The following is a 20,162-nucleotide window of genomic DNA, read 5'->3' as shown; positions in this document are numbered from 1 at the left end:
CTTCTAGTATGGATTTAAAGGGGTTTCCGGCTAAATTTCTAAAATATGCTAGCATACTATTATTAACTTTATTTGTGCAGATATCGGGACAGGATGTATTTTGAGGCCTAGATTTCGTTTAGATCCACAAAATTTCATGACAATCGGTCCAGCCGCTTCCGAATAAATCGGATATGACAGACAGGCAGCAAATCAATTTTAAACATTAAAAAGGAATAATTAATATTCAATTTCACTTTCTCGTCCATTAATAAAAAACAAAAAAAGGTTTCTACTATTTCATCAACTAGTTTTTCTTCAACATTTTATTTAAAACTTTCATTTCTTAAAAATCATCTATAATATCAACAAAAACTCAACATTTATTGTTAAAAAATATACAATCGCTATTAGAATGCTGTAAATGCAATATATTTTCAGAGATGTCGGGTTTTGTGTTTTCTCCATTCCAAAATATATAAAACATACAGTTTTGTTCGGTAAGAAAAATATCCATTGCATTTCTATTTGATCTTTGATTTTATTTTTAGTTTAATCCATTCTAATTCATGGTTTATCGCTTTCCTACTTTACAATTTTTTTTTTGTATTTTGTTTTCCATTTTTTGAACGTTCGTCTACCAGTTTCGTGTATTTAATTATTAAATTTAGAAAAAGCTAAATAGTTTTTTGGTCTCAGGATTTTTTTTTTTTTTGGTGATTTTTAAGCGTTCCACATGTTTTAGAAAATAGAGGATTTTTTTCTCTAGAAGCGCTACATTTATGTTTATCACACTGAAAATCTAGATAGAGTAAAAATGTTTTAGGTTTTTTTTTGGTTTGAAATTCGAAGCTAATTTTTACTAATCAAACTACTCAATACAGTAAAAGCGCTAGGAAAAGGGTACTTTTTTAAGGATTGTTTCAGTTACGTCTGATATTTGTGGTTGGGTGTACATATATAGAGTAATGGTTAGACTGGTTTATAGTAATTGGCAATGAGATTATCTATTGAATTTTCAAGCTACTGAGACAGCGAGAAAAGCACTACTGCGAGTATAGGAAACAAGCCCAAAGGAGTAAGCTAAAGGAGGCATAAAGTGCTAAAAGACATTCCAGCAAAGGTTCCAACATCAAAAACGTACAAAACTTTAAAAAAGGCAGGATTGGCGGGGGTGAGCCCAAAGTTTGAAACTTCAATCTGGTTCACAACTGGAATCCCAGAAAATGGGAAGAAACGCTTGCACAATTGTTATATCAAAGAAACAAGTCAAACCCAATTGAAGAAATTCCGTCTGGACGCGATTTTTATCGAAAACAAGAGTGACCTATCCTATACTAAAATTTTGCGGAAAATCAAGGGAGATCTGACCCTAAGTCGCTTAGGTGGCAATATCACAAGAATCTGGGGAGACGGCAAAAGGGAAATTCTTAGGAAAGGGCGTCATGCTGAGGCAATTGAACCACGAAATAACTATGCCGTGCAGGGACCTCGACGAGACTACAGCGCAAGAGGATATATGAAGCAAAGCAAATGACGGCACGCCACAGGCAATCATAGGTTTGATGACTGTATGAGCAAACAAGTTGCTGGAAGCTGGCAGTCAAGTGAAGAACGGCAGAATGCAAAAGACACAAATCTTGCAAGAGTAAGGGCAATAAATCTGATCGATGCAAACGGTGCGTCAAAAAAGGACACATGGCAATGTCATGCAGAAAGGACACTGACAATGAGATTCAAAAGCAAGGTGCCAATGAGGTTTATTCAGACAAATCTGAGCCACTATGCGGCTGGTCACGATCTCTAGGACCAGTCTAAAAACTACAAAGAAAAAGTATGGACCGATTATAAAAGTGAAAGACCTTGGACGACTGGAAGGTAATCATTCGAGGAAACACCTCCCAATAGATTTGTAAGCCAAACGGCTTTCATGCTTATATTTGCTATGCTTGACTAAGCGCAGATTACGAGCAAAGAAGGACCATGGTCAAACCAGTAATTTTTTGTTTTCCCACTTTCAGCTTTGGATCCGCTGCAGTTTGGACTCCACGCGTCATCGTTATTTTGTGATTCAGATTCCAATGCAATTCGTATTATCGGATTAAAACACATGTGAAATACTTGATAATCACGTAAAAGGAACTGAGGTGTTCAAAAGTGCCCTCCACATTCCCGAGCCTAACTAGCACAGTAACTTGCAAACGCGTATAGACAGGTATTTCAGGCAAACTACATTAATTGTGGACGGACTTTGATGGTTGTTTTCGCCTCCTTTTTTAGATTTTTAAAATAACTCTGCCTTCTTAATTAACTTCGACCATCTAGGATCATCACTTGTCACCAAGTCGTTATATAGGCACACTCACACGAACCCTATTGTCATTGTATCAGTGAGGGAGTAAACTTTCAAACAAAAGAGGACTGACACTGCTGGAAGTCCTCTCGTTGCTTGACATTGCATTTGCTAATATCGGAAACGCCTACAACTTCCCCAAAGGGTGGCTAGGCTCAGTGGTAGATATTACTTTTGTAAACAGGACGCAGGAGAGGGAAATGCCACTATATACATAGTGGCCAACAGGCTAAACTATGGAAATTCCGGGCCAATAGATGCTAGAGAAGAAGAATGTGAATAAATTGTCAGGAATGCAGAAATAATGTCCACAGACTACCAAAACCTTGAAAAAAATTAAAAGTCGCATCACCTGCTAAATGCAATGCAAGGAGGAATTACCAACGCATAAAGGAAAGCAGGTTGTTAAACAAAGGGACATACAAAGCTTGCACTAGAAATTCGCCAAGGACAATCCATGAAGGCGAGCAAAATAAACGATAAGGAACGAAGGGGCTAACATATACCCGTAGAGAGCACGCCTACAGAGAAGTACTGGCAAAACTGAAAACAGACAAAGTCCTGCAGATTAAGTGTTCATTTTTATTGCGCAGGTAGAGCAGATGGACTATTCTGACCGACAGAGAGCATCCTCCAAAGGTTATTCCAGCTATAACATAAGCTGCCATTAGGGGCCAATAAAGCACCAACAACAGATGAAAATACAGATGCTGGTGATGCTACCATAGAGTGGCAAACCACTTGATAAGCCGTCCTCGTGCCACCCCATTTATTTACTGGGCAGTTTGGAAAGCTTCTGGAACGCATTATATGAAACAGGATATTTCCAATTCTAGAGAAGATAGGAAGGACTTCTAAACAACAGTACGATTTTAACGCCGCTCGATGAACAGCTGATGCATACAATGCAGTGATCAACCTACCAGAAGAAGCAATGGCAGGACAATACCAGAAAATGTCGTGCAATCATCAATATTGATATGAGGAATGCTGATAACATCCCTAAACCGGCTGATTATGCCCACCTACAGGGTGTGTTCAGGAAGTAGCAGGACTGGGTTTTCCTGGCAAATGGGCGGACGAGAAGCAGTCTGCTCGCCCAGGATCTGTGAAGGTGGATATTGGGAACGTTGGGAGAAATCGGCAATTGGTTCTCAGCCGTTGAATTATCCGTCACGGAGAATCATGGTGCAATGATACAAGATCAAATTTTACATGAAGCTTGGTAAACCTAACGATATGATTATGAAAGCCTACAGTGATACCGTCGTCCGATGACCGCTCCGAACGCAGTTTGACCAGCAAGGGCAACGAAAACTTGTCGCGAGTGGAAGATTCGCTAACAGTGATCATAAGATGAGTGTCAAAGTGATTGCTGATAACTTCCCTCAAACTCAAATTTTTGAGATCGTAAAAAAAAAGTTACCTATGAGTAAATTGTGTGCAAAGTTGGTGGCCAGGATCTTCTCAATCGTCAGGATGAGGACCCAACGTTTTAGACAATGTAGGCATAGGTGCTTAAGTATGACCCAAAGAACCGCTCCCTTAAAACACGATTGAGTAAATTCAAACAAAGTCAGTGCTCATTAGCTTTTCAATCGACGTGGACTCATTTACAAAAAGTTGGTACCACTCGGAAAAACAGTTAATGCAGTTTTTTACGTGGAACTCCTCACAAGACTGCGAAAAGACAATGTTCATGTCTGCCCAGTCGTGGCCAACAATGGACGGCTGCACCATGACAACGCGCAAAGCCATACAGCATTCGGCGTAGTGGAGTTTGTTGTCCAGCACAAGGTGACAATGCTACTTCAGTCGCCTACACCCCCGATTTCCCATACTACATTTAAAAAAAAACGAATCCTATTACTTTCAAAGCAGACCATGTATATATAATCAACCGGCTTCGAGGATTATTTGGTGGATAGAAACCCACAGGCTCATTTGAGTATTTGACAACCGGCGAATGCCTCAAGGATCAGCATTGGGTCAACTGTTCTGGAATGCAGTGTACGACCATGAGCTATGGATCAAATTACCGCGAAAAAACTACCCTTATTGGCTATAATGACAACATCGCAATTTTGGTAGTAAACAAACAACTTGCGGATGTTATCTGAGCTTGTGGGAAATCGGAATGGTTAATATCACCAGGATTAGAGCTGGCGGAATACAAAGTGAGCTTCATATGTGGAAAGAGGTTCCGTGCGCTAGACAGTTCTTGGAGATATCGAATTGGTGGACTTTGGCGCAAAACCGCGGCCTGGAGTTCCTTTCTGAGGCAGGCCTAGACCGGATACCGGTTGTTGCTCCGTTGATTATGATGACGAAACCGGCGAGGAAGATGTTGCCTGTCTGGGTGTGGCAGCACCAGGTTGGACGAAGACCCTTAATTTTAAGGCATTGAAGGAGACCCTATCGTCAATACATCATCTGATCGCCTTAAGATGCTAGCGCTTTCCGAACGACGTTAGAAGAAGCAGAATTTGTGGTGACTAAATGAAACCCATTCATATTTCAACTGAAAAGGTGCAAAGATTGTACGACTAAACATGCACGGCGACCATAATTTCGAGGAACGGGGGAGACAATACACAAAGTCAGGGCATGACGAAAACGTTGGACTGATGCTCAGAAGAGGAGGTGGCCATATATGCTAATTCGAAACACCCAACTTTGGATTCTACGCAGTCATGGAAATGGACTTAATTCATCTTTGAAATTTGAATGAACAATTTTCTTATTCAAAATCCTATTCCTTGACCCTAAAATTCCACTTAATAACTATCCAATTAAATTGCAAACTAAAATTATCATTGACCTAGTATTTTTCTCTTAATTGTATACCATTTGATGCATTTACCCTAACGGCTCCAGAAAGGCAATAGAGGAATTTTTATATAAAAGCGGAGCAAAGACAGCTGGTTGGTTACCGTGGAGTCCGTAATACTAACCGATTTTTTCTGTGGTGTATGGGCACTAGTGATGCCATGTGAACAAAATGAATGAAGCATTAGCTTGACTTCAAATTGAGTGGGAACTTCAAACGACATGCGTTGCTGAGAGGGACCAGAATACTGAGATCCGAATACTGGACCCATGCTAGTGCTAGAGCAGTGCCAACGCCTTAAGGGTCAGAAGGTAGTAGAGAAGGAGTGGAACTGGAAATCGGAAACTTGATTGTACTTACTGGATAGCTGGAGGAGGATTCAGATTTGCCGTTTTGATCATGGATCGGAGAACTTCTTAGAAATATTATCCAAATAATATGTCCCGTAGCTGTTTCGGAAATCATGAATGAAGGCGTGGAGTTCCTATCTATCAACCTGCGAGATTTGGAATGCAATTGAGCATGAATTCATCCGGCTCACAATGAATGAAAGTTTCTTTAAATGGCAAGAGCGAGCGCTTTTAGCAATTTATACTAATATTTTAGGGTTTTACATTTTTTTCTGAGTATTTTCTCAACAATACAAATTTGCCACAGTTTGAAACATGTGCTATGTTAGGATCAAATCAAGTTGATGAGTCCTTTCTCAACAAGCTGGTGGGGCACACCAGCAAATGGGCAGGCCGTATAGGGCAGCAGGAGTAAATAGGGTACTAAGGCAGGTTAGGGTCCAAAAAATAGGTGGATGAACTTCAGTAAACACAGGTTGTTCAGATTGATCACACAGGAGGGAAGGAATCAATCAGAAGATCATCCAGACGAGCAGGAAGATTTCTAATGGAACACTATCTTGAACATATATTAATTCAATAAATCTCACCGCCAACAGTATGAACAATTTTCAAATTATTCTGCCTAAATTTTGTCTTCTTCCGTGACACATATAAAAATAGCGAATGTACAAATTTATGTATAGAAATGACAGATTATCTTTCAATTAAGTATTTTAGATTTTAAACTATCTTTTGTTTTTTATCTCATTTTAATTTTGATTGCATAATCACCTTTAACCATTTTATATATTCTTAAACAGGATTCGCATTTAAAGCAAGGAAATTTCAACAATCGAAAACATTAACACTTCAAACATATTTACTAACCATATCTTGAATCTACATATTTGATTTAGAGTCTGCCTGCAGACCTTTATGTAGTTACAATTGTTATGGTAAAAACAGCGAAATAGGCCACATGAGTTTTTGTGCGAACATGACTAATTGTAGTTAGTCGGGTAGTATTTCATATATAACTCTACATATGTTTAACAAAGGCATGAGCATCATGAAAAATGACAATCTTTCACTTAATGAATCAATAATTTCGTTTATTTGCAACTGATTCAAACGAATTCATCAAAACTTTGCTCTATTTAATCAGGGTCTCTGTTTTTTCCAAGGAACATGACCTCTCTTATAACATTTTCTTCTGAATTATCAACTTTCTTCACCATACATAAATATATCTTCAATTTTAAATTTTCTTTTCAATTATTTAAAAATTGTCTAAAGCAAATTTTCTTGATTTATTTATTTTCTATTATTTACAGATTACTAATTCTCGATTTTAAATTATTTTTTTTCTATCCATATTAAACTTCTAAATGACAATTACAACAATTCGTTAGAAATTAACAAATATAATTGTCAAATAAAATATTACACTTTTATTCAAAATTTGCTTGTCCGTTACAAAGCCGTTCGAATTTTTTTTTTTCATAGGTTGCGGAATGTATAATAAGTAAGGTGAATGTATGATCTTCTTCCTTTCGATGAAGGCCATAAACAAAGTGTTACTTCGAATCTGGTCGTTGGTTTAGCGGCAATGTTACTTGAGTAGTTGAGAATTATAGGAGCTGGCCCCCTTGTCAACCCTAAAATAGGTCATCTGAAGGCAATAAACTTATTAATTTCAATAAAAAAAGTAACTTCGCAATGTTATTTACATAATATGCTGTTCCCAAGCCTAGATAAAGGAGGAGGGTTCGAAGTAACATGTTTGTACTATCCTCAATAAAATAAAAATAAACTATTGAGATAAGGGAAAGAGATAAATCAAATATAGCCGGAGTTACTCTACTATACCAGATCCTACCTAATCTCTGTTAATGACAAGTCGTGCGAAATTCAATTCATTAAAAAAATGCTTCGAATAAAAACTCTCGGATCTCAGTCCACGTGGCAGAACGAGCCTCGGTCTTGTCGAGAAATTAGTAAGGCTTCTTGACGCATGGACGACGCCAAGACGAAAGTAAATAATTCGGAACCAAAAATTTATGTTTGCACGCCAAATATTAGTACCCTCACTAGAAAGACGGGGGAACTCGAAGATGTGGTCCCAAATGCTGCGACATAACATACTGCTCTATTTTGGTTGTCAATGCACTCAATATGATGTCGACATTGCCATCTCTCAGGGTTTTCACGACGCCATCAAAGAAGTTTACGGATTTAATGATCGGCTGATGAATGTCACTATTATATCAACTGATCGCGATCGCGACAGGTCGTTTGATACCCAAAAAATACCTTCTGGCAAATACTTGACGCAAAACCCTGTAACGTACCTACCAATGACTACATCGTTATTGCGAGTGATCTTAGTGCTCATGTGGGGGAAAAACCAGAAACTGGGAGAAGTGATTTTACTTACGGGATTGGCAACCATTACGAATATCGAAAAACGTGACATCCAGCTATATAACCTTCGGAGTCACCAAGCCTGGTTAGCAAGATACTTCACTTTAGAATGATGATGTCGAAATGAAGATTCGCGAGAAAAAACGCCTCCATCATAAGTTTCTCGTCGACCAAACCCTGGCTAATTAGCAAATTTACAGGAACGCCCAACAGGCGATCATTATTATCCAAACCTGTGAGTTCTTCAATCGTGACATTGAAGAGGGTAGACCACCATCTGACTGTTAGGAAAGCACGACCGTTCCAATATGGAAAAAGAAAGACAATCCAGCAGAAGGTCCAGACAACCGTATTCGCGACAACGTTCAAATAACCGTGAAGTAGGGCGGGTTTACAAAGAACCGCGGAACTATTGACGTAGTACACGCTGCATGGCTACTCATGGAGTGATAAGCACCCTACTCTCTAGAGAAAAAGTTTTACTGGATGTCACACAAACTCATCGGGTATGCTCTGTGGAAGCACCGGCCAGAGAAACTTAAATGGTTGATAAAATTGGTCTATCACTATCCGAAAAGTGAAGTTAAAAGCATGGCCGACAAATCGAAACCGCTTCGTGTCTCTGTCGTTATTCATCAAGGAAGTCCCCTCTCGCCGCTGTATTACTCTATGCGCCTTATAAGAGAACATATCTTGAGCTACGTATCCAAAAGTGGAATGATCGCCTAATGCAACACGGTCTCAAATTGAATCCGAATGAAACAGAGTTTTTGACGACCGACCCCAATGTCACAAACATTACTATTGTCAGTGACAAAGGCCTACCTAGGACTGAAGGCTTTAAATATGTCGAACTGGATGAAGTGGGGTTCCACAACTGATGTTCTTTGGGTTCGACATATCAAGGAACGTCTCAAATCCAAAATTTACCGGAGTGTCGTCCGTCCTGACAACCTCTATACTTTTGGGTACCGTAAGAAAAGTAGCGCAACCAATCAAGACGACCCGACTCCTTTTTGAACGGGACAAAGGCTAAGGAATTAAATATCTCTAACTGTAAGAAATTAATCCCTTCGCCCTTGAGCCAGCAAGCAGCACAGACATAACGAAAAGCAAAGAAATAGAAGGTGGGGCAAGGCAAAAATGTTTAACAACGGTCACTCCATCTTGATATACTTTCAGGGGAGGAAATACTTAACTGCATTCGATGGCCTAGTTCGATTATGCTTTAAGTTGAGGTTACATAATTTGACTATTCCTCACACGACCCTCATTGTGGCACCGAAAATCTATCTGGACTAGAAGTAAGCTCACCCCGCCGAAGGCTGCGCAAGATAATTTGGCACAGGATGAACCGAAACTGGCCAAAGACAATCCTCCTCTTTAAATGTTCTAGCAGGACCCCAAGCCAGGGTGGACCTGTATACACCGAGGACTGTGTTGTCAAAGGGGAGCTTGATTTCTAGGGCTATAATTACCGTGGGCACAAATTTAATATAACAGACGATAGAAGAAGAAGAGGGGCTGCTGTTGGGCACATCATCGAAGGACGAACTGTATAGTACAGCAGATGCTGGTACAATGCCCATCATCGAAGAACAAGCTGCTGGCATCCAGCCAAGAAAAAATAGCCTTCGAAATCAGAACAACAAGTGCCAATCGTAGCACCCTTGCGCTAGGACCAACAGCATAGACCTCTGATGTCGAACTGGACGTAGCGAATATGTTAGTAGTTCTGGGCCAAAATCATCGGATGTTCCCCCGGTAACGAGGACGGTAAGAATGCCAACTGCCGGAAACCAATAGAGAAACGGAAGTCCACTAGAGTACTGCCCAAAAACCAGTAAGCCATCCACCCAAAGATGATTACGAAGAATAAGGAAGTCGGTACTATCACTACTGGCGGCAAAGTGCCATCATAAATATGGACCAGCGTTGAGGCCAGGCTGTAGAGGCTAGCTATCGAACATGGAGGGAGCAGGTGCAATGTAAAACTCCCCCTAGGTGGTCAGTGGGTATCAACTAAAAGCATACGAGGACCAGTTCTCGAGGAACTTTCTCAGTTCATACTTTGCTAAGATCAGTGCCGCTGCGGACTGCAGAATGCGATTCGGAGTCAAAAACACAAAGGACGATTTGGACCCAATCGACGCCGTGTGTAAGCAGACCATACTGATCTGCAGCGCTCGAAGTGCAAATCCGCCAATCTACTGGTCTACCTACATGAGGAAGACATCCAAGGAGGCCGAATCATCAAAAAGCTCCAAAGCAAATATTACAATTACAAGAGACGCTAATCGGAATAGGCTTGCATTTATTCTTACCAGGACGAGCCTGCACGCCATTCTATGTCTGGACCTCAGTTCCAAGTCCCAATTTTGGTTAAATTGAAGTAGGCGGGAGCGAAGGACGTGCATATCCCCTCGGCTTACCTAGCTCACGATCGATTAGCAGCATCGAAAGGATCACAACATTCAACGTCAATTATCGCATTGAAGAAAGCCAACCTACTCATAGACTGCGATGCGAGGCATATGCTTTGAATTAGTTTGGACTTTATTATTAACAATCGGTGCATAACAGGGTAAGCACAACTACCTTCCATTTCCCTTGGGAGAGGAGGTCTTTTCAGGGTATAAAAATTGCATGTGTATGATCTACGATAATTCTCGGATCAAAGCTGGTCACAGCTGAGTCTGAATTTAGCTGTAACAGCCCCCTACCCTTTCAGAAACGGCAGGACGGTCGTCTGGACGAAGTTTGGAAGTTTGAAAATCTTGAATCACTACCCACCGAAGATAAAATCAGCTTGGCTATAAACAGCTTCCTCCTACATATAACTCCAGGTCCAGGCTACATAATGCCTGTATTTTATTCAAACATCTGCGGTGCTCCTGAAGATGCGCGGGTAACCGCGGCCATGAATCCGCGAATGACTTTGGGCCATGAGCAATGGATAGTATTCATGCTAAGAACTAGGATAATTCAGTCTGATATGGAAAATAGTTACATAACCAGAGCTGTGAATAGAGGGACGCCCCAGAGTGACAACCTCTCTCAAGTGCTCTGGCTATAGTGATGGTTTCTACAGATACTGCACAGGAAGAGGGTGAAGATAGTGATATATGCCGATGAATTGGTGATGTGATTATTAGAAATGTTTCCCTCCGTTATGAGGGAAATTGCAGAGGGTACATTTGGAAAAGTGTTCCTGTGAGTTCCAAGATTCGGATTCGGCATAAATCTAGCCTTATCTAGCTATCGGTACTTGCCGCCAAAATAAGGATACCCGAAATTATACTCCCTGTGCTAAATGGACAACGATTATCACTCTCCTCCAATATAAAGTGTCTGGGTGTGATCTTGAATCCAACGGTTAAATTGGAGACTGAGCATAGAACTGTGGATTTAGAAGGCATGTAGTCTGCCTTTTAGGTCGGTAAGAAACGCCTCGTTAAAAAATGAAGTCTCCGGGGAGATTGGTTCTACGAATTAACTCAGCCCTGATCCATCCCATTCTAACGTACGATTCTATTGAGTAGTGTCCGTCGCTGTGAAGAAAGTACAGTGGAACGAAGTTCAATGGGATCCAAAGAATCGAATATGCAGGTCCTACTGCAGCCCTGTATTCTTGTAAGACGGATGTCCTTAATGAACTCCTATTCATCCTTCTCCAAGACCTTCATATTAACGATACGGCATCGTGTAGTGCAGTCAGACTTGGCGCGTCTGGACATTGGGCAACTAAGCCCTAAGACCATAGTGAGATCCAATTCGAGGTACCACAGGAACTCCAAGCATTTCCAACGGATTATACCACACGCAAGTGAGCTTCAAAGGAATTTAGCTGAAGCTGGGAAAATAGGGCAGATGGAAGACCCGCAGGGTTACGACACAGTATTCTTTACCGACGGATCAAAGATGGTGGCAATATTCTGGGATGCGTACAGTGTAGCAGAGTCTGACAATTCTTTGGAGACCTAAAATGGATCTCTGGTTTGATGGTACCGACTAGTTTCTACCGTAATAAACTCCATTTTCAACAGAGGATCAATAATTCAAGCAAAACAAATATTCAGATTGGAGACAGGTATGCTCTATGATGTTCCAGCGGCATAACTATATGGACCAAAGGCAGAAGTAGCAATGGATAGGCCACACATGAGAAAAGGCGACGGAATGGATGGAATGGCACCATGCAATGGTAAGTGACACAAAACAATAGAGGAGCATTGACTTCCCTCAAAGTATTAGAAGGATCTGAGTATTGACAGGAACCCATAATGATGGCACGTAGAGAGGATTAACAAGCTAGACGGGAATCATATGGTCACCTAAGTAGAAAGCAACTTACTTCCTCTTTTTTAGTCCACGGACTCCTCTTTTTGGGTTAACCATGCAACTTTTCAAAAAAGAACGAGAAAGTTGAAAGACGGTTTCGTCCAGGGCAGAGGCAACTCATCAGGCGTCATCACTGTCCTAGAGGAAACCGTCAGTCAACTTTTTCTTTCTTTTTTGAGAACTTGGGTGACCAACCCAAAAAAAATAAGTCCGTGGACTACAAAAGAGGAAGTAAGTTGCTTCCCAAGTGCTCCGGTCCGTCACCAAGTGGGTGCGAATTCAGGACTCCCAGCATTCTCAACAAATTTGCTGGTCTTTTATTCGTTCCTTTTTGGAGTGTAGGGCATCCACACAATCTCAGCTTTCAATAAGACTGTGCTTCAATTTCAATATCTTCAGACCTAATAGTTTGTAGGTAATAAGTCTACAGTAGCAGCACAGCACAAACATAAACATCCATGACGAACCGGGACGCAAACCCGGACCGATAAGTAAGTAGGCATGGAACAACTGACCGAGAAGTCCGTGTTCGTTTTCAAAAAGAGCAATTGCCGATGGAACCAACATTCTTTGACGATATCTCTATATCTAATAACCAAGATAAATATCAAATAAAGTTGATAACATTTGCTTAACCATATATCTTCTCCTGGCATTCCGCTGTTTGACTATCCCAGGACAATCTTCGCAATCAACTTTTTTAGAAATATTTTCAATTACTTTAATTGACTCTTTATCATTTGGTCAATTGCAGCTATGATGGGAGCAATGCTAGCTACAGTTACGATTGGGATTTATGCAACTTAATGCAGTGGGGTTAGGACGCAAATTAGGTTGATAATAGCACCTTATTAGTAGTATAGTCACTTCCGTCCACTGAAAGAACTCACATTCATCTCCTTTGCCTAAGTTTTCTTAATATCAAATTTTCTTAACACTCATTAAATGCTTGGGTCTCCTCGACAACTCGAAGTAGATCAATTTTAATTGCTCTAAAGTATCTTTTTATTATATTCTTAAATATCTTTTCTATTCGGAAGCATCTTTTCAATTCCAAATGCCCAAAGTCCGAATAGAAGTTTGTGCATAAAAGGACCGAAAGTAACAAATTCCTTTCTTATTGCTTATCCTTCCAAAACTAAATGGAATGAGGTGCATTCGAAAATATGTGATCCTATTCAAACCCGTCCATATTCAAAATACATTTTCACGCTTCAAATTCCGGATTCCATTTCACCATCGTACCCACGTCTTGTCCTTACCAAGTGACTATAATGAGTAGGCAATGCGATAGTAGTATTTATATAAATGTTTTTCGCTGCACCAAATAGCTTGGCCTCCAGCAGCCTGAACCTCGGATAAATACTATGAAGCGTAGGAAGAAACATCTCTGCTATAGTGAGCAAGCACACAGGATGCAAACTCTAGTTTTCATTTCTTTTTAACGACACTGCTTGACCTGAAATATAAATGGCCTGTTATCCTTGAGAGCTTCAATTGGTACTTCGAGGAGTTACCTTTTGATTGCTTGCTTGCTAGGACTAACCGGTGGGGTGTTTGTTGGTGTCTGTAGCGGTGTCGATGCACTAGATGATCCCACCCGCGCTGATACTATAGATTTCGTCGAGCCATAGATCTCATTCTTCGGAGGTGCACATCCTATGTAGATAGCGGAACCTTTATCGGGTGTTGCAAGATCCACACGTGAACCATGGACGGATGTTGGTGCTGATCCTAAAATCAAGATTCATCAAATACTTGTAAGGTTGGTTCCTATGCTAGAAGCCTTCATATCGCAGCAAATTGGGAAAACAAAGCAGTTTATCAATATTGAAAGGACTTACTTTCCATATAACCTTGATCCTTTCTCTCTTTCTTCTATCTTAATACCGAACGATATGAAAGACACTCAAGGGGACCTAACTAAATGCAACATACCTTCATCCTTACCTGTATAGGAATATAATCCAGCTGGGCTACTTCGCGGCCTTATATTGCTTATTGTACTTGCACTCCTCGTCAAACCGTTTGAAGTTCTCGAGGTTCCGGGACCTCCTTCAGTTTGACTTCGCTCTACATTGCGATCTTTACGATCTCGCTCTCGGTCCCTATCTCGATCTCGATCCCGAGGCTGATCACCTCGATCCCGGTCACGTTGACTACGCTGCCGATGTGAGTACTTTGGCGAAGTAGGACATGATTGAGCACCGTCCGGAATAGGGGTTAGCCGACTACGGCCCATTGAAGCTGAACTGGTCTTTCGTCGAAAAATACCTTTTGCATTGTCCGTATTGCATAATCCTAGTAAATAGAATATGAAATGATTTTTTATCTAACTGATTTTGTTAATGAAATCAGAGGTTTGAGGAAAGAAGATAAATAAAGCAGTTTTCACAATAATGCCAACCATTCAGGCAGGGGCTATTGATATATTGAGCCGGATTTTATCCACAACCAGAGGGTCGTGGTATCGCTCGTAGATTTCGTGGTTATATAGGCTACGGAATCGTCCATCCTCATGTAAGAGACCAAAAATTCTTCGGAGGATTCTTCTCTTGAACGGGGCCTCGATTTCGCATTTTTGTTTTTGCTAAGAACCCAAGTTTCTAAGAAATAAAGGAGAACTGGCAAGATCACTGTCTTGTACAGTAAGAGCTAGGGTCAGGTGAGTCGTTTCGAGTGAAACAGTTTTTGTAAACTGAAATAGGGTCTGTTGGCAGCCAACAACCGTGGGCGAATTTCATCGTCATAGCTGTTATAGGTTGTGATTTTCGACCCTAGATAGAAGACCAGTGCGATGCGTTGTTGTTCGTTCTTTCGGTTTTGGCGCTAACGTTACCACCCCCAAGATCTCGCGCTGCCTGCTCGATCTGGATGAAGGTAGACTGTGTTCTCCCTATGATGTCAATATTGTTGTTGCTGATTTACCTGGAGTAAAGCCTCTTTGGCATGGGCCAATAATGTAAATGAGCGTATGGGTCTATCCGGCCTAGCAAGATAGCGGAGAATATCTTATAGATGGTTCTCAGCAACATGATACTTTTATAATTGCCGTTTTGCGTGATATCCCCCTTTTTATGTATGGGACAGACAATGCCTCGTTGCCAGTCGTCAGGCATTGATTCGCTGTCCCACACTTTGGGCATCAGTTGATGAACCGCTTGGTGAAGTTGGTTGCCTCCATATTTTACCAATTCGGTTGAAATTCCCGCGGCTTTTGGCGACTTATGGTTTTTAAGCCAATGAATTGCGAGAATGCTTGTAAAAATTGTGTGATGCACAAAAGCTAAACCTTCCTAGGCAGACAGACACAGGATTCAGCACTGATTTTTTTGTATTTATGACCTAGCAGGTGGACCACGCCTATGTGCCGCCGTTATTACTCTTCAGTCCGACTATTCTTACCTCTTTTTCCAGATCAAGCTATATAGTCAAGACCTATTACTCAATATGATGTGCTTAAGATAATAAAGAGTGTAATAACTCTCTCCGTGCCTTCCAGGAAAAGCAACATGAGTTAAGGCACCGGTCACAAGAAGAACTAGTACGAGTGACTGTGGTATTTAAATATAGATAGATTTTTTTATTTTTCCTCCTTCGACAGCATATCTTCTTTTTCAACCATTGTCCCGTTCAGAAGGAGGGTTGACTAGTGTTGCTCAATTTTACCATCTTGCTTGAATATAGGTCTGATCTGGATGGAGTTGAGGGATTCGCAAATCATTATCTACCGTATCAAGGCACCGTTTTTTTTCGGTCGACCTCTTGGTCGTTTCCGATCGATTTCAACGCTCAAGCTAACCTGATTCAGCGCGAATTGCATGTCAATACCATCGAAGCTCCTTCTCTCGCAATTTTTCCCCCCTTGGTGCAACTCCACATCGATCGCGTTGCATCTATAACTTGTCTGGGAACTTTGGTTTCGCCCAATTAGTAACCTAACAAGTATAACTATAAATTAACAAAATAAAGTGATAATAATAATAATAATCGTTGGCGCAACCATCCATATTGGATCAGAGCCTTGACGTGGGTTAGAGCACTTCATTGAAGACCGTAACGGTATACTACAGTAGTACACTGTGGGAGTACTAGTACAAAACCTACTACCGTAGTAGTACAAAACCAGCACTAAAGAAGGACACATGTTGTAGCTGAAAAACGTGACTGCAATTCTTAGAAAAGCAATAAATCTAAAGTTAAACTGGAAACTTTGCCTTTTAATAGTTTCACTTACAATTGTTCTTCTCATGTACTATCCTACTCTAATTAAATGGGCCACTACGGTCTGAGTACTGGGAGGCTATGCCTCTTTCCCACCTCAAAAACTGCTAATCTCAAACTCCTTCACTTGCCAAAAATCAAAAAAAGATTCAATATTTGGATCCTTTGACTAAGTTGTCCATGCTATTATTATCATTGGGATCAGCTAGATGTACAGTTTTGTCTTGTAAGCAAAATTATTTGTATTCTTTTTATCTTTTATTTGTCTGTAAGTAATTTCTTTAAAAAAAAAAACAAATAAAACGACAGCATTTGGCTGGAAACCTTTTCAAAAGTAAGTAATTCTATATTTTCTTAATAAAGTGAAAGTTGCGGTAAAATTTTCTCAGCTATAGGTGACGGGAGATCTGTGACTAATGGCTGCGTTGTCAACGGTTATGGATCCGCTTTTGTTGGGGTTGCTTTTAATTTTAGCCTGCATCCCCAAATGGCTACCAGAGGCAATTCGCGTCTTTCCCGTCCAGTGGATCGAAAGATCGATTTTTCAAATTAAGTGGAGTCAGCCCGCAATCTGTCCTACAATCAGCTGCATAAAAGGGACTCGCATGCTCCTTGCACGTCGTAAGCCGAAGTGGCGGTGATGTTGTGTTCCAACTAAAAGACTAAACAGAGGAAATTCGTCTCCCGGGGCATTATTTGAAATTGTATTGTGGCGCAGCAGGGTTAGCAACATTTGAAATTTATTTCGAATTTTGTTAATTCGACTGACAGAAGCCACTACCGGTGCTCTCCGTGGTATATTCAAACTCGCCACAAGGCCGGACGTTGACCAATTTGTATATTGAGGAAACGTGGTTTCAGACGATGGTGGCACTAAACTTGATGTTGCTTGACGTATTAACAGAACTAGATCCATCTTCACCGCCTTGTGTAAAATCTGGAAATGCAGTTATTTCAATTCCAAGATCAAGTTGAAACTGTTTTTTGTTACTGCTCTTTCTTGGTTGCTATATAGGGGTAGCACATAGGAAGTGACCCCCATTGTTACAACTCCAAGCCTTCGTAAATATATATTTGCAACATACCATCGGAATACGTTAGCATAATACCATTACAAACCAAGAAATTGGTCAGCACTGAGGCAGGTGGTAGGCCACACATAATGAAGGCGGAAAATTGTATAACTGGCTACGCTATGCTGTGGAATCCACTTTCCCAAGATAGCCGACAAGAGGGTTGTATTAAAGGTGTATGGCGTAGAACAGTAGAGAAAAAGTGCAAGGATCTCAGCAAATCGTGGGGAAGCTGAACCGCATTTCAAGTAGCTGCGACCGAAAAATTCAGAGCCACATTTGAAGCCAAAAAAAATCAAAATTTCCTCAGGAACAAACCATTGCTTCGGCAAGATACTGTCAGACCCTAAAAAATTAAAAAGGCGGTCAGAAAAAAAACTAAGGATATGCTTACAAATGGAGTCTCAGGCCTCACACAGCCAATACCACGAAGCAGCTCCTCCATTCGTTTGGATGGGAGAGGACCGGTCACTTTATAAAAGGTGGTAATATACTATTAGTAACTTTATTTGAATAGATATCGAAATGGGACATATTTTGATGCCTAGATTTCATATAAGCGAACCATCCTGATTTCTTTCGGATTTTAGGGTTGGCTAGTTTCGGAAAATGAGTCCTGTTCCACTTCAAAGGTGTACACAAATCCGGAAAATAGTTATCGAGACCTTTCATTTGATATTCCACATGACTATATTCCATGAAAAAAATATACATCCTCTCTTTGCATGTCTGGGGAGCCCCTTATTGAACTCTACGTAAATTTATGTCACTCACTGTATGCGTGGGATTTCATAGTTCCCATATGTCCATCGTCGTTCGGATCGGTTTCGCCATCTTGGTGAAAAGTGCGGGTGATAGACAGACAGTCAGGCAATGATTCGATTTTAATAAGCTTTTGTTTTACAAAAAAACCCTAAAAATGATCATTTGTTGCGTTTGGTGGTGCAGGGATCACCGGTCCATAAGTTTCCGGAATTAATATTAGTCAGAAGTTTATAGTCAACAATGAGCCGTGCACAGACGGGATTACTACCTTTTTTTGTGCCTGATTCAGACGGCATTATTACATACATGTGGTTCCCTATAAACCAGAAACAATTAAGGAATTGAAATCCAACCTTCAACACGTTATTACCGAAATGAAGGCGACATTACTGCGAAAAGTTTGTAAATACTGAACCTAGTCACAGTAGTCACAAACCCGAAATTATAATTAAATATTAATGACATAAAATTCGACTTCACACACGGAAAAAGGAAGCCTGGGAGAACCAACAAGTCTGTGAACTCGAAAAGTACAGGGAGCAACCACACCAGGCGCGGAAGTTTTACCAACAAGTCAGCAGGATGAAGCCTTATACACCTCGATGCTCATCCTGCCGAGACAAAGAGGGAAATCTGATTTCCGACAGAATGGGCATATTGGAGCGATGGGTTGAGTACTTTGATGAGCTACTGAACAACCAGAACATCGGCGAGTTGGAGGTCCCGCCAACTGAAGACGACGGACAAATACTGCCACCACCAAATATAGGAGCCGATGGAATTACAACAGTTACACCAAGTGGTTCATCAACTTATGCTCAAGGTATGCGACAGCGAATCAATGCCTGACGATTGGCAACGAGGCATTATCTGTCTCATACATAAAAAAGGAGATATCACACAGTGCAGCAATTATAGAGGTATCACGTTGCTGAGTACCATCTATAAGATATTCTCCACTATCTTGCTAGGCCGGATAGCCCCATACGCCCAGAACATCATTGGCCCATACCAAAGAGGCTTCACTCCAGGCAAATCAACAACATATCAGACTTTCTCTCTGCGGTAAGCGATGGAAAAACTATTGGAATATGGACAACAGTTGCACCATCTATTCATCGACTTTAAAGCCGCCTTTGATAGCATAGGCCATGAGAGAATTCGGTATCCCGACGAAACTGATAAGACTGACTAGGCTGACCCTGACCACTGTGCGAGGCCAGATAAAAGCAGCCGGATCACTCTCAAGACCATTCGACATCAACAACGGTCTACGACAAGGGATGCCCTATCATGCGTCCTCTTTAACCTGGCCCTCGAGAAAGTGATCGGTGATGCTGAGGTAAATGCAAGAGGTACGATCCTCTTTAAGTCCACCCAACTACTGGCCTATGCTGACGATATCGACATCATGGGAAGAACCACCCGAGACGTACAAACTGCCTTCATCCAGATCGAGCAGGCGGCGCGAGATCTTGGGCTGCATATCAATGAAGACAAGACAAAATATATGATGGCAACGTCAGCACCGAAGACGAATCAACCAACAACCTGAAACCGCACTGGCCAAACATGAAGAAGAATAGGGATGGGAGAATAACTTTGAGACCGTTGACAATTTCTCCTATCTAGGGTCGAAAATCACAACCCATAACAGCTACGATGATGAAATCCGGGCCCGGTTGTTGTCAGCCAACAGAGCCTATTTCAGCTTACAAAGATTGTTCCGCTCGAAATGTCTCACCATAGCTCTTACTGTACAAGACTATGATCTTGCCAGTCCTCATGTATTCCTCGGAAACTTGGGTTCTTAGCAAGAAAAATTGCGAACTCTTGGCCGC

General features: G+C 41.1%; 1 protein-coding gene across 8 annotated transcripts in view; it reads right to left on the bottom strand.

Moving 5' to 3' along the window:
* Nucleotides 1-267: 267 nt before the first annotated feature.
* The window catches only part of LOC119648041 (dual specificity protein phosphatase 15), a 77,511-nt gene continuing 57,616 nt past the window's right edge, over nt 268-20,162 (bottom strand). For 5 of the 8 annotated variants that reach the window (XM_038049470.1, XM_038049472.1, XM_038049471.1 and 2 more), the window contains 3 exons: nt 14,198-14,560; nt 13,777-13,993; nt 268-13,718 (listed from right to left, as the gene is read on the bottom strand). In XM_038049470.1, coding sequence (XP_037905398.1) covers nt 13,691-13,718; nt 13,777-13,993; nt 14,198-14,560 — 608 coding nt within the window. In that variant the 3' untranslated portion in view covers nt 268-13,690. The remainder of the gene's footprint in view (nt 13,719-13,776; nt 13,994-14,197; nt 14,561-20,162) is intronic. The other 3 variants (XM_038049476.1, XM_038049475.1, XR_005249004.1) reach the window with 2 other exon arrangements.

The sequence above is a fragment of the Hermetia illucens genome, chromosome 2 (genome assembly GCF_905115235.1).
Source record: "Hermetia illucens chromosome 2, iHerIll2.2.curated.20191125, whole genome shotgun sequence".
Classification (NCBI taxonomy): Eukaryota; Metazoa; Arthropoda; class Insecta; order Diptera; family Stratiomyidae; genus Hermetia; species Hermetia illucens.
Note: the sequence above shows the minus strand (reverse complement) of the source record. Positions and strands in the feature narration are given on the sequence as shown.